This window comes from Quercus robur, chromosome 3, assembly GCF_932294415.1.
Source record: "Quercus robur chromosome 3, dhQueRobu3.1, whole genome shotgun sequence".
Taxonomy (NCBI): Eukaryota; Viridiplantae; Streptophyta; class Magnoliopsida; order Fagales; family Fagaceae; genus Quercus; species Quercus robur.
Window position 1 is genome coordinate 33,188,342 of NC_065536.1, and position 12,828 is coordinate 33,201,169.

At 34.2% G+C, this 12,828-nt stretch overlaps 1 protein-coding gene across 1 annotated transcript; it reads left to right on the forward strand.

Moving 5' to 3' along the window:
* The first annotated feature begins 407 nt into the window (after positions 1–407).
* Positions 408–3,569, forward strand: LOC126717840 (uncharacterized). The gene is made up of 2 exons (XM_050419763.1): positions 408–836; positions 2,504–3,569. Exons 1-2 carry the CDS (start codon positions 511–513, stop codon positions 3,372–3,374), a joined length of 1,197 nt encoding a protein of 398 aa, XP_050275720.1. The 5' UTR covers positions 408–510; the 3' UTR covers positions 3,375–3,569.
* The last annotated feature ends 9,259 nt before the right edge of the window (positions 3,570–12,828 follow it).

Sequence of the window (12,828 nt, forward strand, 5' to 3'; positions counted from 1 at the left end):
AATAACTATTTTTCTCATAAATTTTCAACAGCTAAAAAATAAATAAGAATAAAAGTGTTTGGAACACACGCTTATACCAACAATACCACAAGACGGGATGAATTCCTCCTTATTTGAATGATTCCAATCCTTCAGTTATCTGTGCTTCCCTCTATGTAATCAACTGATCTATAATTATTTTTCTTATCGTCGAAGGGAAAAAAAAAAGTCTTGGTTTAGTGAGAGGATATTGGACTCCTTCCATGTTGACAGTGACTAGTTCTGGTAATGCCATTTTGCAAGTGGCTAAGGCTAAGTCTTAAATAAATTTGGTCAAAGTCAATTTTGACATACTAAGAATAATTGGACTCACCGGTATATTAATAAAAACAATCATGATAAAGGGGCCTACATATACGGGAGTCAGGTCAGCTAAGCGGTAACTCAAGCAAAGACCACAAAGAACAAGCTACAAAGCCAAAAAGAAATTGTGGTAAAGCAAAAATCAAAGTTCATTTGAACTCTAGAGAGATGTATGTGACGAGGCCTCTTTCATTATACAGAAAGTCTCCTGATGCGCTTTCCTTGCCTCCACCAGAGGGTCCGAGTTCTGGTATTTTGGTCATCGAAGATGAAGAAGCTGAACCCACTTCATGTTTCGGATTGTTTAGGAGTAATGACATCAAGGACCTTCCTTTTCCCCAGAACAAGAGCCTAGAACATCGATACACAACAGGCATCGGGGTCGCGTGTAACACAGCTCATCATTTTCAGAATGTTATCTTCATTCCAGTCCTCAATCAGCCACTGTCTTCCAACCTCTACTATGCGATACAACCACACGGGAAGGATAAAGGGTATGCATTACTTATCACAAAGAACGCTTACTTATGTCATAGTCTTATTGCTGATTTCTCGTTTCTCTGTAGGTTAGTTTTAGTAGCCGAATATCTTTTCTAAGGATAAAATTTAGTTATAAAATTCGTTCTAGCCTAATAAGGCTACAACTTCTTTTTAAAAAAATTAATATTACTATATATTTTGAAAATTTAAATGTTGAATTGCGTGTTATTTACGCTCTTAATACAAATGTCAAATTTTGTGACAATCATATATTATATACTATATGGTTTATAAATTTATATTTTGTGCATAATTTTAAACTACAAAAACTTGTGATTTAAACAATTTATTGATGACATAACTATTAATATTTAATTTTCTAAAGATTTTGCAAGTATGAAGGATATAAGAAGAAAATGTAATTCAATAGTGAATTTATCAAAATTCACCTCCAATAAAAAGATATTGAGTAAAATTGTAGTCTTACATTACAATCAATTTTGTAGTTAAACTTTTTCCTGTAATTGATCCGTAATTCTTTTTATCACTTTTTATTAGCCTAATTAGTTGATTACATAATTATTTTCTTACAAGCAAATTACGTACTTTTTCCCTTAAGATTATGACAATCATTACTCATTATTGATATTTGTTTATTATATGTTGAAACTATCTTTGTTTACAATTTAATTACCTATCCTGATGCAAAAGAATTGCCCAAGACTGATGCAACTAGGAGCACTGAACGACCTGAATTGTAGGCTGCCAGGCCATATAAAGTAAGGGAAAAGTTAATTGATGACTAAGTTGATTGGTTTAGGAAATATTTTTAGAAATATTTCATGAGAAAAAAAAAACCAATTAATTTTTTTTTTTTTTTTACTGTTTTCTATATATCTTATGAAAGTAGTGTCAGAAGTTTTTTAAAATAATTTATTAACAATTGTTTTAAAAGCAGCTGTTAAGATGACCTAATTAATAAGATAGATCTAAGCCTATCATTGATGACATAAATTCTAGCTCCGACATTAATTAATTTTGCCTGTTTTGGCAACTTGCATTTTACCATTGATAGGCAATATTATTGGTGACTTGTTTGCCCAATGATAGGAATTTCTGGCTGCTGAATATACGTAGTGGATGTTTCTGGAGGTGGAGGAGTGCCTAGCAATTTTAAGAAAAATGAAAATAGAAAGTTTAAGATTGATGAAATGTGGGTGGGAGACCCGTCTGGATGCTTCTCTATCAGCAATGCTTGGGAACTAATTAGATATAGACAGCAATTCCCCTTCTTGGCGAAATACTTCTCTGTTTTTAGAAAGCCATTCCTAGACACTTAACATGGTCATCTTGTTTCTTACTGTACAACAAAGACTGAGTAATTGAGATAAAACTATTATCATATTGACACCGTATAGTTTAGTTTAGTTTTTCTTTTGCAGACTAAGCCAAATCCTTTTGTTGTGTACTTGTGTTTAAGTTAAGATGCGTTTCTGGTTCATAGTCCTCTAGTCAACTAGTGTCAATGCAAGTTTGTTTTCTTCCCTGGGGTATGCCTGGCCCTATATGCCCCAGTGATGTTGTTCTTGGTTTTCTTTAGTTTTAATATAAATTTACTTACCAAGAAGAAGACATGTTTTACTAATTAATTGCTCTAATTCATATTCCAATTGTTTTCTAGGGAGGCATTCACAAATTCAAAGGAGGATCATATGGACGTCTGCTGTTTTAGTGGCAACACTTGTGATTTACCAACACAATGTTTGGATCCCAATAATGTATATCAGCAATTTGAAATGTGTCGTAAAGGAGGGACCATGAATAATTGGGGTGGTTTTGTTGCCAAATCCATAGCTCTAGATGGAATTCCTCCATATTTTTTGGGGAAAAAAGGGTGGAAAGTACGTGCCTCAACTTCCCCTGATTTCGAGTTAGGTGAAGCACAAGGCCTAGACACTGCCCTCCGTGCGCGCCTACCAGAATTCAACTTACCATTATCCAATATGAGCTCACAACCTGTGGTTGTGGGAAAATGGTACTGTCCCTTCATGTTTATTAAGGAAGGAATAAAGACATTGAAGGATAACATGGGAAAATCAATATATTATGAGATGACACTAGAGCAAAAATGGGAACAAATATTTTCATGTGAGAATAATTATAGTTATGGCAATACTGTGGTTGTGGATGCTGTTGTTCAAGTAGAAGTGGTTACAGTTTCTGGAAGAGAAGCTCAAACTGATGATGGAAATGTGGCTGACGGGTTGGTGTGGTTTAGGAGTTCTAGTAATGTGGGACAACAAAGCAGTGTAGCTTTGAGTCTAGCAATAGTTGAGAGAATGAAGTGGGAGCAGGAAAGGGCTGGGTGGGTTAGGGGGAATGAAAGGCATGTGACAGTGAAAAGAGTAGAGGAGTTTGGGGGGATAGGTGGGTGGAAGAAATTTGGTTGCTATGTTTTGGTTGAGAGGTTTGTATTGAAGCAACTCCATGGAAGTTTGGTACTGAACTATGATTTTAAGCACACTCATCAGATTAGATGCAAATGGGAATAAGAGTTGCTGCTATTCTTTGGAGCACCGTTGGCAACCCTTTCATCTTCTACATAAATTTGATTGTATTGTTGTTCATTAATAAGAGTTCTGTTTGGTTGAGAGGATAAATGTTAGGATTAGTGCCATAAAATCCTATTGTATGCTATGTATGACATTATATTCTATATAATAAATTTGTTTTATTATTATTTAAAATAATGGTAGTATGAATGTTTGGACATTATAATATAGTTCTTGAGATGCATTGTATGTGATTTAGTCACAGAAGATATAAATCACACGTTTTTTGTAAACTCAAAATCTTAGTTCGTAGTCGGCGATGAAATTGGGTATTTCATCTGCGAAGACTATAACATGTCAATTAAAATGATTTGTCTTGATTATGGAAGTAAAGACTTCTAGTTGATATGTTAATATGTTTTAAGTGTATAAAACATATTAAACTGGATCGTTGTGAGATTTATTATTCTATTAACAACTGTCAAATGAATAATAAATCTCACGATTTCTCATTTACATAAACTCTCAATCACGAGGAAATAGTAAACCCGACTGAGAGTTTATGTAAATGAGAAATCGTGAGATTTATTATTCTATTAACAACTGTCAAATGAATAATAAATCTCACGATTTCTCATTTACATAAACTCTCAATCACGAGGGAATAGTAAACCCGATCATGAAATGTAAGTTGCTTTAATATATCAGGAGTGAGATCTAGACAAACGTTTAAAATCTCAGTATGTTAGACAACCACACGTAATGTTGAAGGAACACATATTTTCAAGATGAAATTCAGTCTCTTTATAGAGATATAAAATATTTTCTTGAGATAAGTTTAATGAGTTTGGTTATTCAGAGTGTTAGGCCTAACCACTTTAGTAAAGAGTTACTAAAGTTTGTATTTTATGAAATTAGATTTCATAAAGTATATATAAATAACTTAAAGGATTAAACCGGATACTTAAGGATCAAGATGTAGTAATCTTCAAAGTGACAGTTATATATTATGACTTTGTATTACTACGAATATTTTAATGAAGGGATTATATGTTTAATAAAGTTTTGGGATATAATTTATTAATAAGACCTAGAGTGCAATTATATTTATATAGTGGTATTGAATATAATTAATGGTAACTTTGAGTTTGTCAAGAATTGATAGATAAGTCCAAAGTCCATTGGAACTAGAGCTTTATTTGTCCATTTTGGTCCCACTCCAAGCCACACACTAAAACCTAATTGGGCTGGCCCAAAAGGCTAACCCAATTAGATAATCAGTTATTTATTTAATAAGAGTTATTAAATAAAGTAACCGCTAAGTGCAGAAATATATGTATGATTAAAAAGGAGAAAGATTCTAAGTTTTTTTTTTTTTTTTTTTTAAAGAGAGACACGTGGTTATTCTCTTAAATAAGTACATATAGAACTGATTGAGAGACTGCACATTTTGGATACATTGTGGAATTATAGTGAAGATTGAAAGGCATCCCAAGTCTAATCTTCATTTGTTTTGAATTTCACTGCATCAAGGTACGCTGTCTTGTTCTTTGTTTCTAAAATGAACGAAGTTTCTCTCCAAACTAGTTTGGAGAGAAACTCTTCAAACTTTTCATATATATCTTTTTTGGTTTGAATTTTGAAAATCTAACTGTTAAATTTCATGTTCCTTAGGTTCTTAACATGCATATCAAATTTCGTTCAAATCGGATGTTATTTACTATTCAATTAATAAACTTATATTTTATACATAATTTTAGATCATAAAAATTTGAAAATTTAATATTTGTTTGATGACATAGTAATTGATCTTTGATCTTCTTGAAATTTTATAAGCACTAAGGATATAATAAGAACATGCAATTCAACGGTTAGATTTTCAAAATTCACACTCAATATAAAGATATATAAGGAGTTTGTAGGGTTTCTCTCCAAACTAGTTTAGAGAGAAACTTTATTCTTTAGATTTTGCATGTTATCTCTCATTAATGAAGTAGATTCGTTTATATTTTGCTACGTGTTTTTGTATGAGATACAAAACTGTATTTTCCAAGTGTTTTCCCAACATTTGGTATCAGAGTGGTCTTCAATCTCATGTTTGTATAACGTGTTGAGTGAGTTTTAGAATCAAAGAAAACCGTTTTCATGTTTTTGAAAATTTAGCAATAATTTTTCTGCGTATTTTAGAACTATTGTTTGATAAAACTGATATTGATGTTATGATGTTGTTTAAGTTTGAGTTTAACCCTGTCATAATGAACTTAGAGACTATAACATCAATGAAATTTAGTTTTGATCTTAATCTCATTCTGATATGATCAAGGAACTATTTTTTGTTCAAGTGAAATGTCAAAAACAGTTACTAGAAAAAATTTGAAAAATTCAGTTTCATGAGTCTTGACCGATCGAGAATTCCTTTTAATCAATCAAACAGGAATTGGGAATCGATCGAGTCATCCAGAGACTTTGTGATGAATTTCTTCAATTTTTTGATTGATCGAGAATTCCTTTTAATCGATCGGATATTCCTTTCGATCGATCGAATAGGAATAGAGAATTGATCTAGTTATCTAGAAACTTTGAAATGGATTTATTAAATGTTTCGATTGATCAAGAAATACCTTTCGACCGATCGAATGAACTATTTTTTGAAATTTCACTAAGTGTTAAAACATAGATAAAGTGCAAAGCCATGTGTGATGAGATTACACATTTTTTTTCCAAATAAAAACCTTTCTTTTAAAATTTCTAGTGAGAGAGAGATTCAAGGGTTGACTCTCATGACCTCCATTACCAGTTCATAGTAGAGTGAAGTAGGCACCTTGTCTTGGCTTCGAGCCTTGCATTCCATGTGGAGGGTGTTTATTTCATAGTACTATAAGGTTGAACTTCTAGTTTTATAGTGGTGTGAGCAAACACCTTGTCTTGTCCTCGAGCCTTGCATTCCATGCGGAGGGTGTTTTGTATCATGGTACTACTAGATTCAACTTTTGATGATAGATGAAATGTGGCTACATATGAATCTAGGTAATGGTGTACACTAGACTAAATATTATACTATCCTCTATGTTGAGTTCTTACTATTATTATTTAGTGGCTAAATGAATAATGGCATATTAATAATGTTTGGTAAGAGTTATCAAGATAGCACTAATAATGAAAGATATTTTCAATCAATCATAGTATTTAATGTTCACTCTATGCTGAGGGATATTGAATATGGGATTGGGTTGTTGTTGCATATTTTATATTATGGTTTTATTGAGGTTCCATACTATATGTTTATAGGCTAAATAGATAATGTACAGTTTACTAATTATATTCATGTTTATTGTTTTTAGATTTAATCATGGCATCTTTTAGCCCACTTGTTATTATTCTTAATCAAAACAAACTTACTAGATCAAACTATGTTGACTGGAAAAGAAACTTAGACATTGTCCTCACCGCTGAAGAGCACAAATTTGTGCTTAATCAACCATGTCCAAACTTTCCTTCATTAGTTGCTGCTTCCGAGGAAAAACAATGATATGATTGTTGGCAGAAATCTAATGAGATGGCTAAGTGCTATATCCTAGCATCTATTTCAAATGTTCTACAACATCAAATGTAGGATGTGGAACTAGTTTCAGACATAATATTAAGTTTGAAGGAGATGTTTGGTGAGCAAGGCTGTTTAGCTAGGCAAGACACTATGAGGCTTATCTTGAATACCAAAATGGCTCAAGGGACTCCTGTAAGAGAGCATTGTCTTAAGATGATCTCTTATCTGAATACACTAGAGGTTTTAGGTGCCAACATTGATGGAGAATCCTAAGCGGATATGATACTCCAATCCTTGCCAGAATCATTCAAAGAATTCAGACTTAATTATAATATGAACAAAAAGATTTATACCTTGTCTGAATTAATGAATGAATTAGTGGCAGCAGAAGGCATCCTTGGTACAACCAGTGTTGATACCAATATGGCTAAAGCTTCCTCTTCTAAGGCTAAGTTGAAAAGCAAGGGTGGTAAGAAGAAGGACTTCACCAAACTTTGTATCACTTGTAGCTTAGATGTGCATCTCAATGCACAACTACGCAATGTGAGCTTTGTGGCTCATTTTTGTGATGGGTATGGTTGGTTGATCTTCTATCATTCATATTCATATCACTTTTTTTGATGGGAAGGACAAAAAAATCATAAGAAAAATGCATAAATAACCATCTCACCACTAAAACTCGTCAATCATAAAACATCTGCGTGCAATTCATAAAAGCCGTGCTCGGTAAGGTATAACACTTGCAAAGCAAAATCAACATGCTTAGCTTACATAATTGGGTATTTTCTTTTCTTTCTCCTATATGCCCATGCATGATATGCTTAAAAGAAAAAATATGCAAAGAAAATGAAAAGCAAAAATAATCAAAATGCTTTTAATATGGTTGCAAGCGTGTTTCTAGGAGATGTGGGAGTTATATGATGTATCTCGAATGTGATGGTCCCCATCAAATTGTTATGATTGTGTATGGGTGTAATTGATCTTCTTATATCATTACTCTTCATAATATGAATCACTTATGCTTTCTTGCAAATTTTTCACACACAACACACATATTCTTTACTTCCCTTGATACACGTGCAAGTACAATGTGATTTAGCCATCACAAGGAATACATGTGGTAATATATGTTTACTAAATTGTCTAAACTTGTTTTTGAAAATAAATTCGGTTAGACTTGTTTAGAATGTTTTGATCTAGGAATGCTATGCATCTAGAGTTGATAGTGTGTTTGAGTGTTTAGCATGCTGCTTGGATGTTTGTTATAGTGTCTATCTTGTTGCATACATCTTGTGTTGTTTTTCCTCCTTGAAAATCCTTGTTTTTGGCCTCTTGATAGCTGCTCGATACTTCCTTGACAGCATCTTGACAACAGCTCAACACATGCCTCTTCTATCGAGATTTTTGGGTTTGTTCTCGACACCTCTCGACAGATAGCTCGATCTGTCGAGCTAATTTCCTGGAGCTTCTATCAGCTTGATAACTTTTTAACACCTTTTTAATCTATCGAGACCTTTTTGCCGTCGACACTTCCTTGATATCTCTCGATCTATCGAGAATTAATTCTCGATACCTCCTCGATCTATCAAGCTGCGTTTTTCTATATATAGTTGAGGTTCGACCCGATTTTTCTCACTCTCAAACATCTCAATACCTATCTCTTCTCTCTCGACCCAAACCTCATTTTTCACCTATATCTCTCTTCCCTTCAAGATTTCAGCCTTACCTAAGCTTCAATTTCTTGGTAAGTGTTCTTAATCCTCTATTTTTCACCTTCTTCATGCATTTAGACCTAGTTTTCTAGTTTTGGAAAAATTTTGGGGTTTTTGTGTTTTTGCTAAAATTTTTGGGATGGGTCTTGTTTAATTGTTATCACATGTTCATGCATTGCATTCTATGTGCATTACAACATTGTTTCATGCATTCTAGGATTGTGTGACTGATTATATCTTGTGAGTGATGTTAGATTGAATTGAGTTTTTGCCCATGATGCAATATACTTTTACACGTCATATACTCATGCATTACCATGCATAGTTCTTTCTTTCCTTCTTTCCTGAACTTTCTGCTATGTTCATGTTTTCTTTTTCTTCCCTTTTCTGGTTTAGTTTCTTGTCTATGGCACCTAAAAAGTCAGACCCCTCCTGGAACCCGATCTCATGTCGTCGTTCCGCTTCTTCGTCTTCTTCTATTCCTCCCTTTGTTCATTTTCGTAATGAAGATGCCCAAAAGGACTTTGATGAGAATTTCTCTAGCTGGGTGATTCATTCAGAACACCAAGTCATTCTGTCTGACTTTCCAGACACTCTTCTACCTAGTGCATTTCACTTTCGGGGATGGGCTTCTCTATGTGAGAAACCCTTGAGGTGTCCCTACGTGTTCATACAGAAGTTTTACTCCAATATGCACGCCATCGATACTTCTGTGCCTCGGTTTACTACAGTATTCCGTGGTACACGTATCGTAGTTACCCTAGAGCTCATTTTCGAGGTATTACGCATCCCTAAGGTGGATCATCCGGATTACCCTAGTCATAAGCGTCTCTCTTCTATCTCTAGAGACGAGTTGGCCTCACTATTTTGTGAAAAGACCATGTTATGGGTAGGTTATCTAAATTTCTCCACAACTAAGTTTGCTAAGGGTCTAAAGATCCTTAATATAGTGATGACCTATATTCTCACTCCACGGTTACACTATAACATTATCATTGAGCCTTGTGCTTGTTTTCTTCTTCCTCTCATAGAGGATCTGTCTATAGATTTTCTGTCACACATGATAGAGTCTATTATAGAGGTCTATCGAAACACAGCTACACGTGATAAGCTCATCTTTCCTTCAGTTATCACATGCATCCTCATACACATGCATATCACCATTCCTCCCTCTCCTCTCTTCTATGTCATGGGTGCTATTAGCAAGGAGTCTATTTGGAAGAGTACAACGTAACTAGCTATGAAGTGGCCACATGTGGAGACAATGGATGCAGCCCCTACCCCTCGACCCTCTTCTTCATCTGCCCATTCTTCCTCTTCTAGGGCAGATGTCTCTTTCATTGACATCATGGATCAGCTTCAGCACATGCGTGCTAATTTTGGTAGTCATCTCGACCATCTGTCTAATGAGATGTGTCAGATGGACACTAGAATTGGTCGCATCACTCGTTGCTAGTCTCGCCTTAGTGGTTTCACGTCCTCACCTTCACCTGAACCTGTTGAGGAGTCCTCTTTTGGTGGAGATGATGATGATGATACTGATGGTTCTAACTCTTCTAATGATGATGAGATGACGACCTCTCAGCGATGCACCCTTTGTCACTCGTAATAAAAAAAAGGGGAGTAGTTTTGTATATGAGAGTAGTCATTATGTTAAGGGAAGAGATAGCATAGGATATTCTAGATAGGGGGAGAGTGCTTTGAGGGATGTAGTGAGGTTTTGATGTATCTTTTCTCACTTCATGTACCGCAGTCTTATGACCATTTTTACATACATTGTATTCTTCTTTCTATATATATATGATGATGAATGTTTTTCACCTTTTCTCACATGTGTTGTTTCTTTTCTTTTTTTCTACACATGTTTCTTATTTTATACAACTTGTCTATGTTTCACACTTTATGCCTTAATAAATCTTATTTAAGAATTTTAGTTAAGACAGGTTGCAAGTCTACCATGCCATGATCTCTCATCTTGCAAAGTTTCTCTAGAGTTTGTGGTAGGGTTAGTCTTATGTACTTTTGTAAGTTATGGGATAGTTGTGTTAGACTTCTCTTATAATTTTCGTTTATGGCTTTGTCATGGATTGCCAAAGGGGGAGATTGTTAGAGTCATATTTTTTGTAATTGGCTAATTCTTTGACAAAATGCACTTTATGTGTAATTGGGTAGATCTAAGATGGATTTAGTACTTCAAGAAACATGTTATTCAAGTCAAGTATTAAAGACATGAAGATTGATCCAAGAAACAAGTGAAGAAAAGCTGCTCATTAATTCTCGACAGATAACTGCTATTGAGACTTAATTCGAAGCTCGATACCAGCTCGATCTATCGAGAATTACGATTTCAGAATTTCCAGATCTGAAATTTGGCCTAAGCTTATGTGTATGTGTAGGGTTTCTTTTCTCACAACTCTAGACATATATAAGACTTATTTTAAAAGCCATCATATACGGATATAGTGAAAAAGTGCTTAATTTCTTTGTAAGAAGCTACTGCGTTTGTACGCCATTGGGTTTTGTAATCAAGTGCTTCTTGATCTTCATTATTGATAGAGTGAAGAACTTTGCAGCCAATAACAACAATTCAAGTTGCTGGAGTTAGTCACGTATTGGGATTCATGCAAATGAGCTAGTGACAAATTGGAGGTTTGTGCATCAAGGGAAAGAAGGCTACTATAAGATCAAGTTCAATTGGGTATTGGAGCGAAGGTTCAATTGTAGGTTGGTATTTCAAGATACACCAAGGCAGTTGGTAAGATTTCTTATATTTGTAATTGCTTGATTGTTGATTAGTGGATTCTTGGGAGTGGTGACCTTAAAATCACCCGATGGGACTTTTGCCTTGTGAGGTTTTTCCCATTTGTCAACAAATTATCGTGTCAAATTTATTTTCCGTAGCATTTAGTATTTTTGGTGATTTGTTGGTGCCTCCACGATTTGCATGCAATTGAACCTAATTAATCAACTTGGGTAATTAAATTAATTAACCGGGGTCAAGCTATCTTAACCCAACACAATGGAGTCCTTGACTCCCAAAATTATTTTAAATAAAGTGGGGATTCTAATTCCTTCAAATTCCAACATGACTAATTCTTTGGGATTCCTAATTTCTTAATCAAGATTGGAGTTAATAATTCTCAAAATAAAATGACCATAAAATTTGATTTGAGTAATTTTTCCAATTCCCAAAACTTGTTCATAAAAATAAAATAGGATTCTTGACATTCCTAATCACTTTCAAGTTTCTAACTTCTTCAAACTAATTCAATGGATCTTGAGATTAAAATCAATTATCTCATCCAAAACAAAATGAAGTCAATGCTTAATTAAACATCAAGTACTTGACTTAAATGTCCATCATTTAAATTGGAGAAAACCATATGTGAGGATTTTAAATCTAAAACCGCAACATTAAGAACTACGAATTTGCTTGATCCCCGTCAAGGGAACGTAGGCAACCTATGTACAAATAAATAAAAGCACATATCCCCTCAAGCATGAAAATAAATAAACTTATGTACAAAGACGACGTGGTTGGAATCAAAAGGTCTTCTCTTGAAATAAGAGATTGTAATTAAGAGATACATTATCTTGAATGGGCACTACTCAAATCAATAAAACTCATACGCCAAAAGGCATATGGGTGAAATTATGTTTGATGAATTTTACTAAATAGCAATTCTTGCTAAACATAATTTAACAATTTTTGTTAAACATAATTTGAAAATTCTTGTTAATCATAATTTGACAATTCTTGTTAAACATAATTTAAAAATTCTTGTTAAACATAAATTGATAATGTTTGTTAAATATAATTTGACAATTTTTGTTAAACATCAGCTAACAATTTTTGTCAACATAATTTTTGGCACGCCCGGTGGGACCCATTCCCCTTTTCAACTCCAACTATGTTAGTTATACATTTTATTTAATACATTTTACTTTTGCATTGTAAATAGGTCTACTAATGACTCCCCAAGTGACTGTTTACTTCCACAAACTTCCTGCAATTGCACGAGGAGCTAGTGGTTGTCACATGACATTCACCCTTGGTCGCCCTTCCGTCAAGCTTGAGGTACCAAATAATGAACACATATGCATAAGCGAGATCAGTGCCCCTTCACACAATTCCTGGAGAGAGAGAGAGAGAGAGAGAGAGAGAGAGAGAGAGAGAGAGAGAGAGAGAGAGAGAGAG

What these genes read in the sequence shown, in the direction of transcription:
- LOC126717840 (XM_050419763.1), top strand. Translation starts at nt 511, where the DNA reads ATGTATGTGACGAGGCCTCTTTCATTATACAGAAAGTCTCCTGATGCG. An exon ending in CCACACGGGAAGGATAAAGG is followed by an intron (nt 837 to 2,503) that starts GTATGCATTACT and finishes ATTGTTTTCTAG; the next exon opens with GGAGGCATTCACAAATTCAA.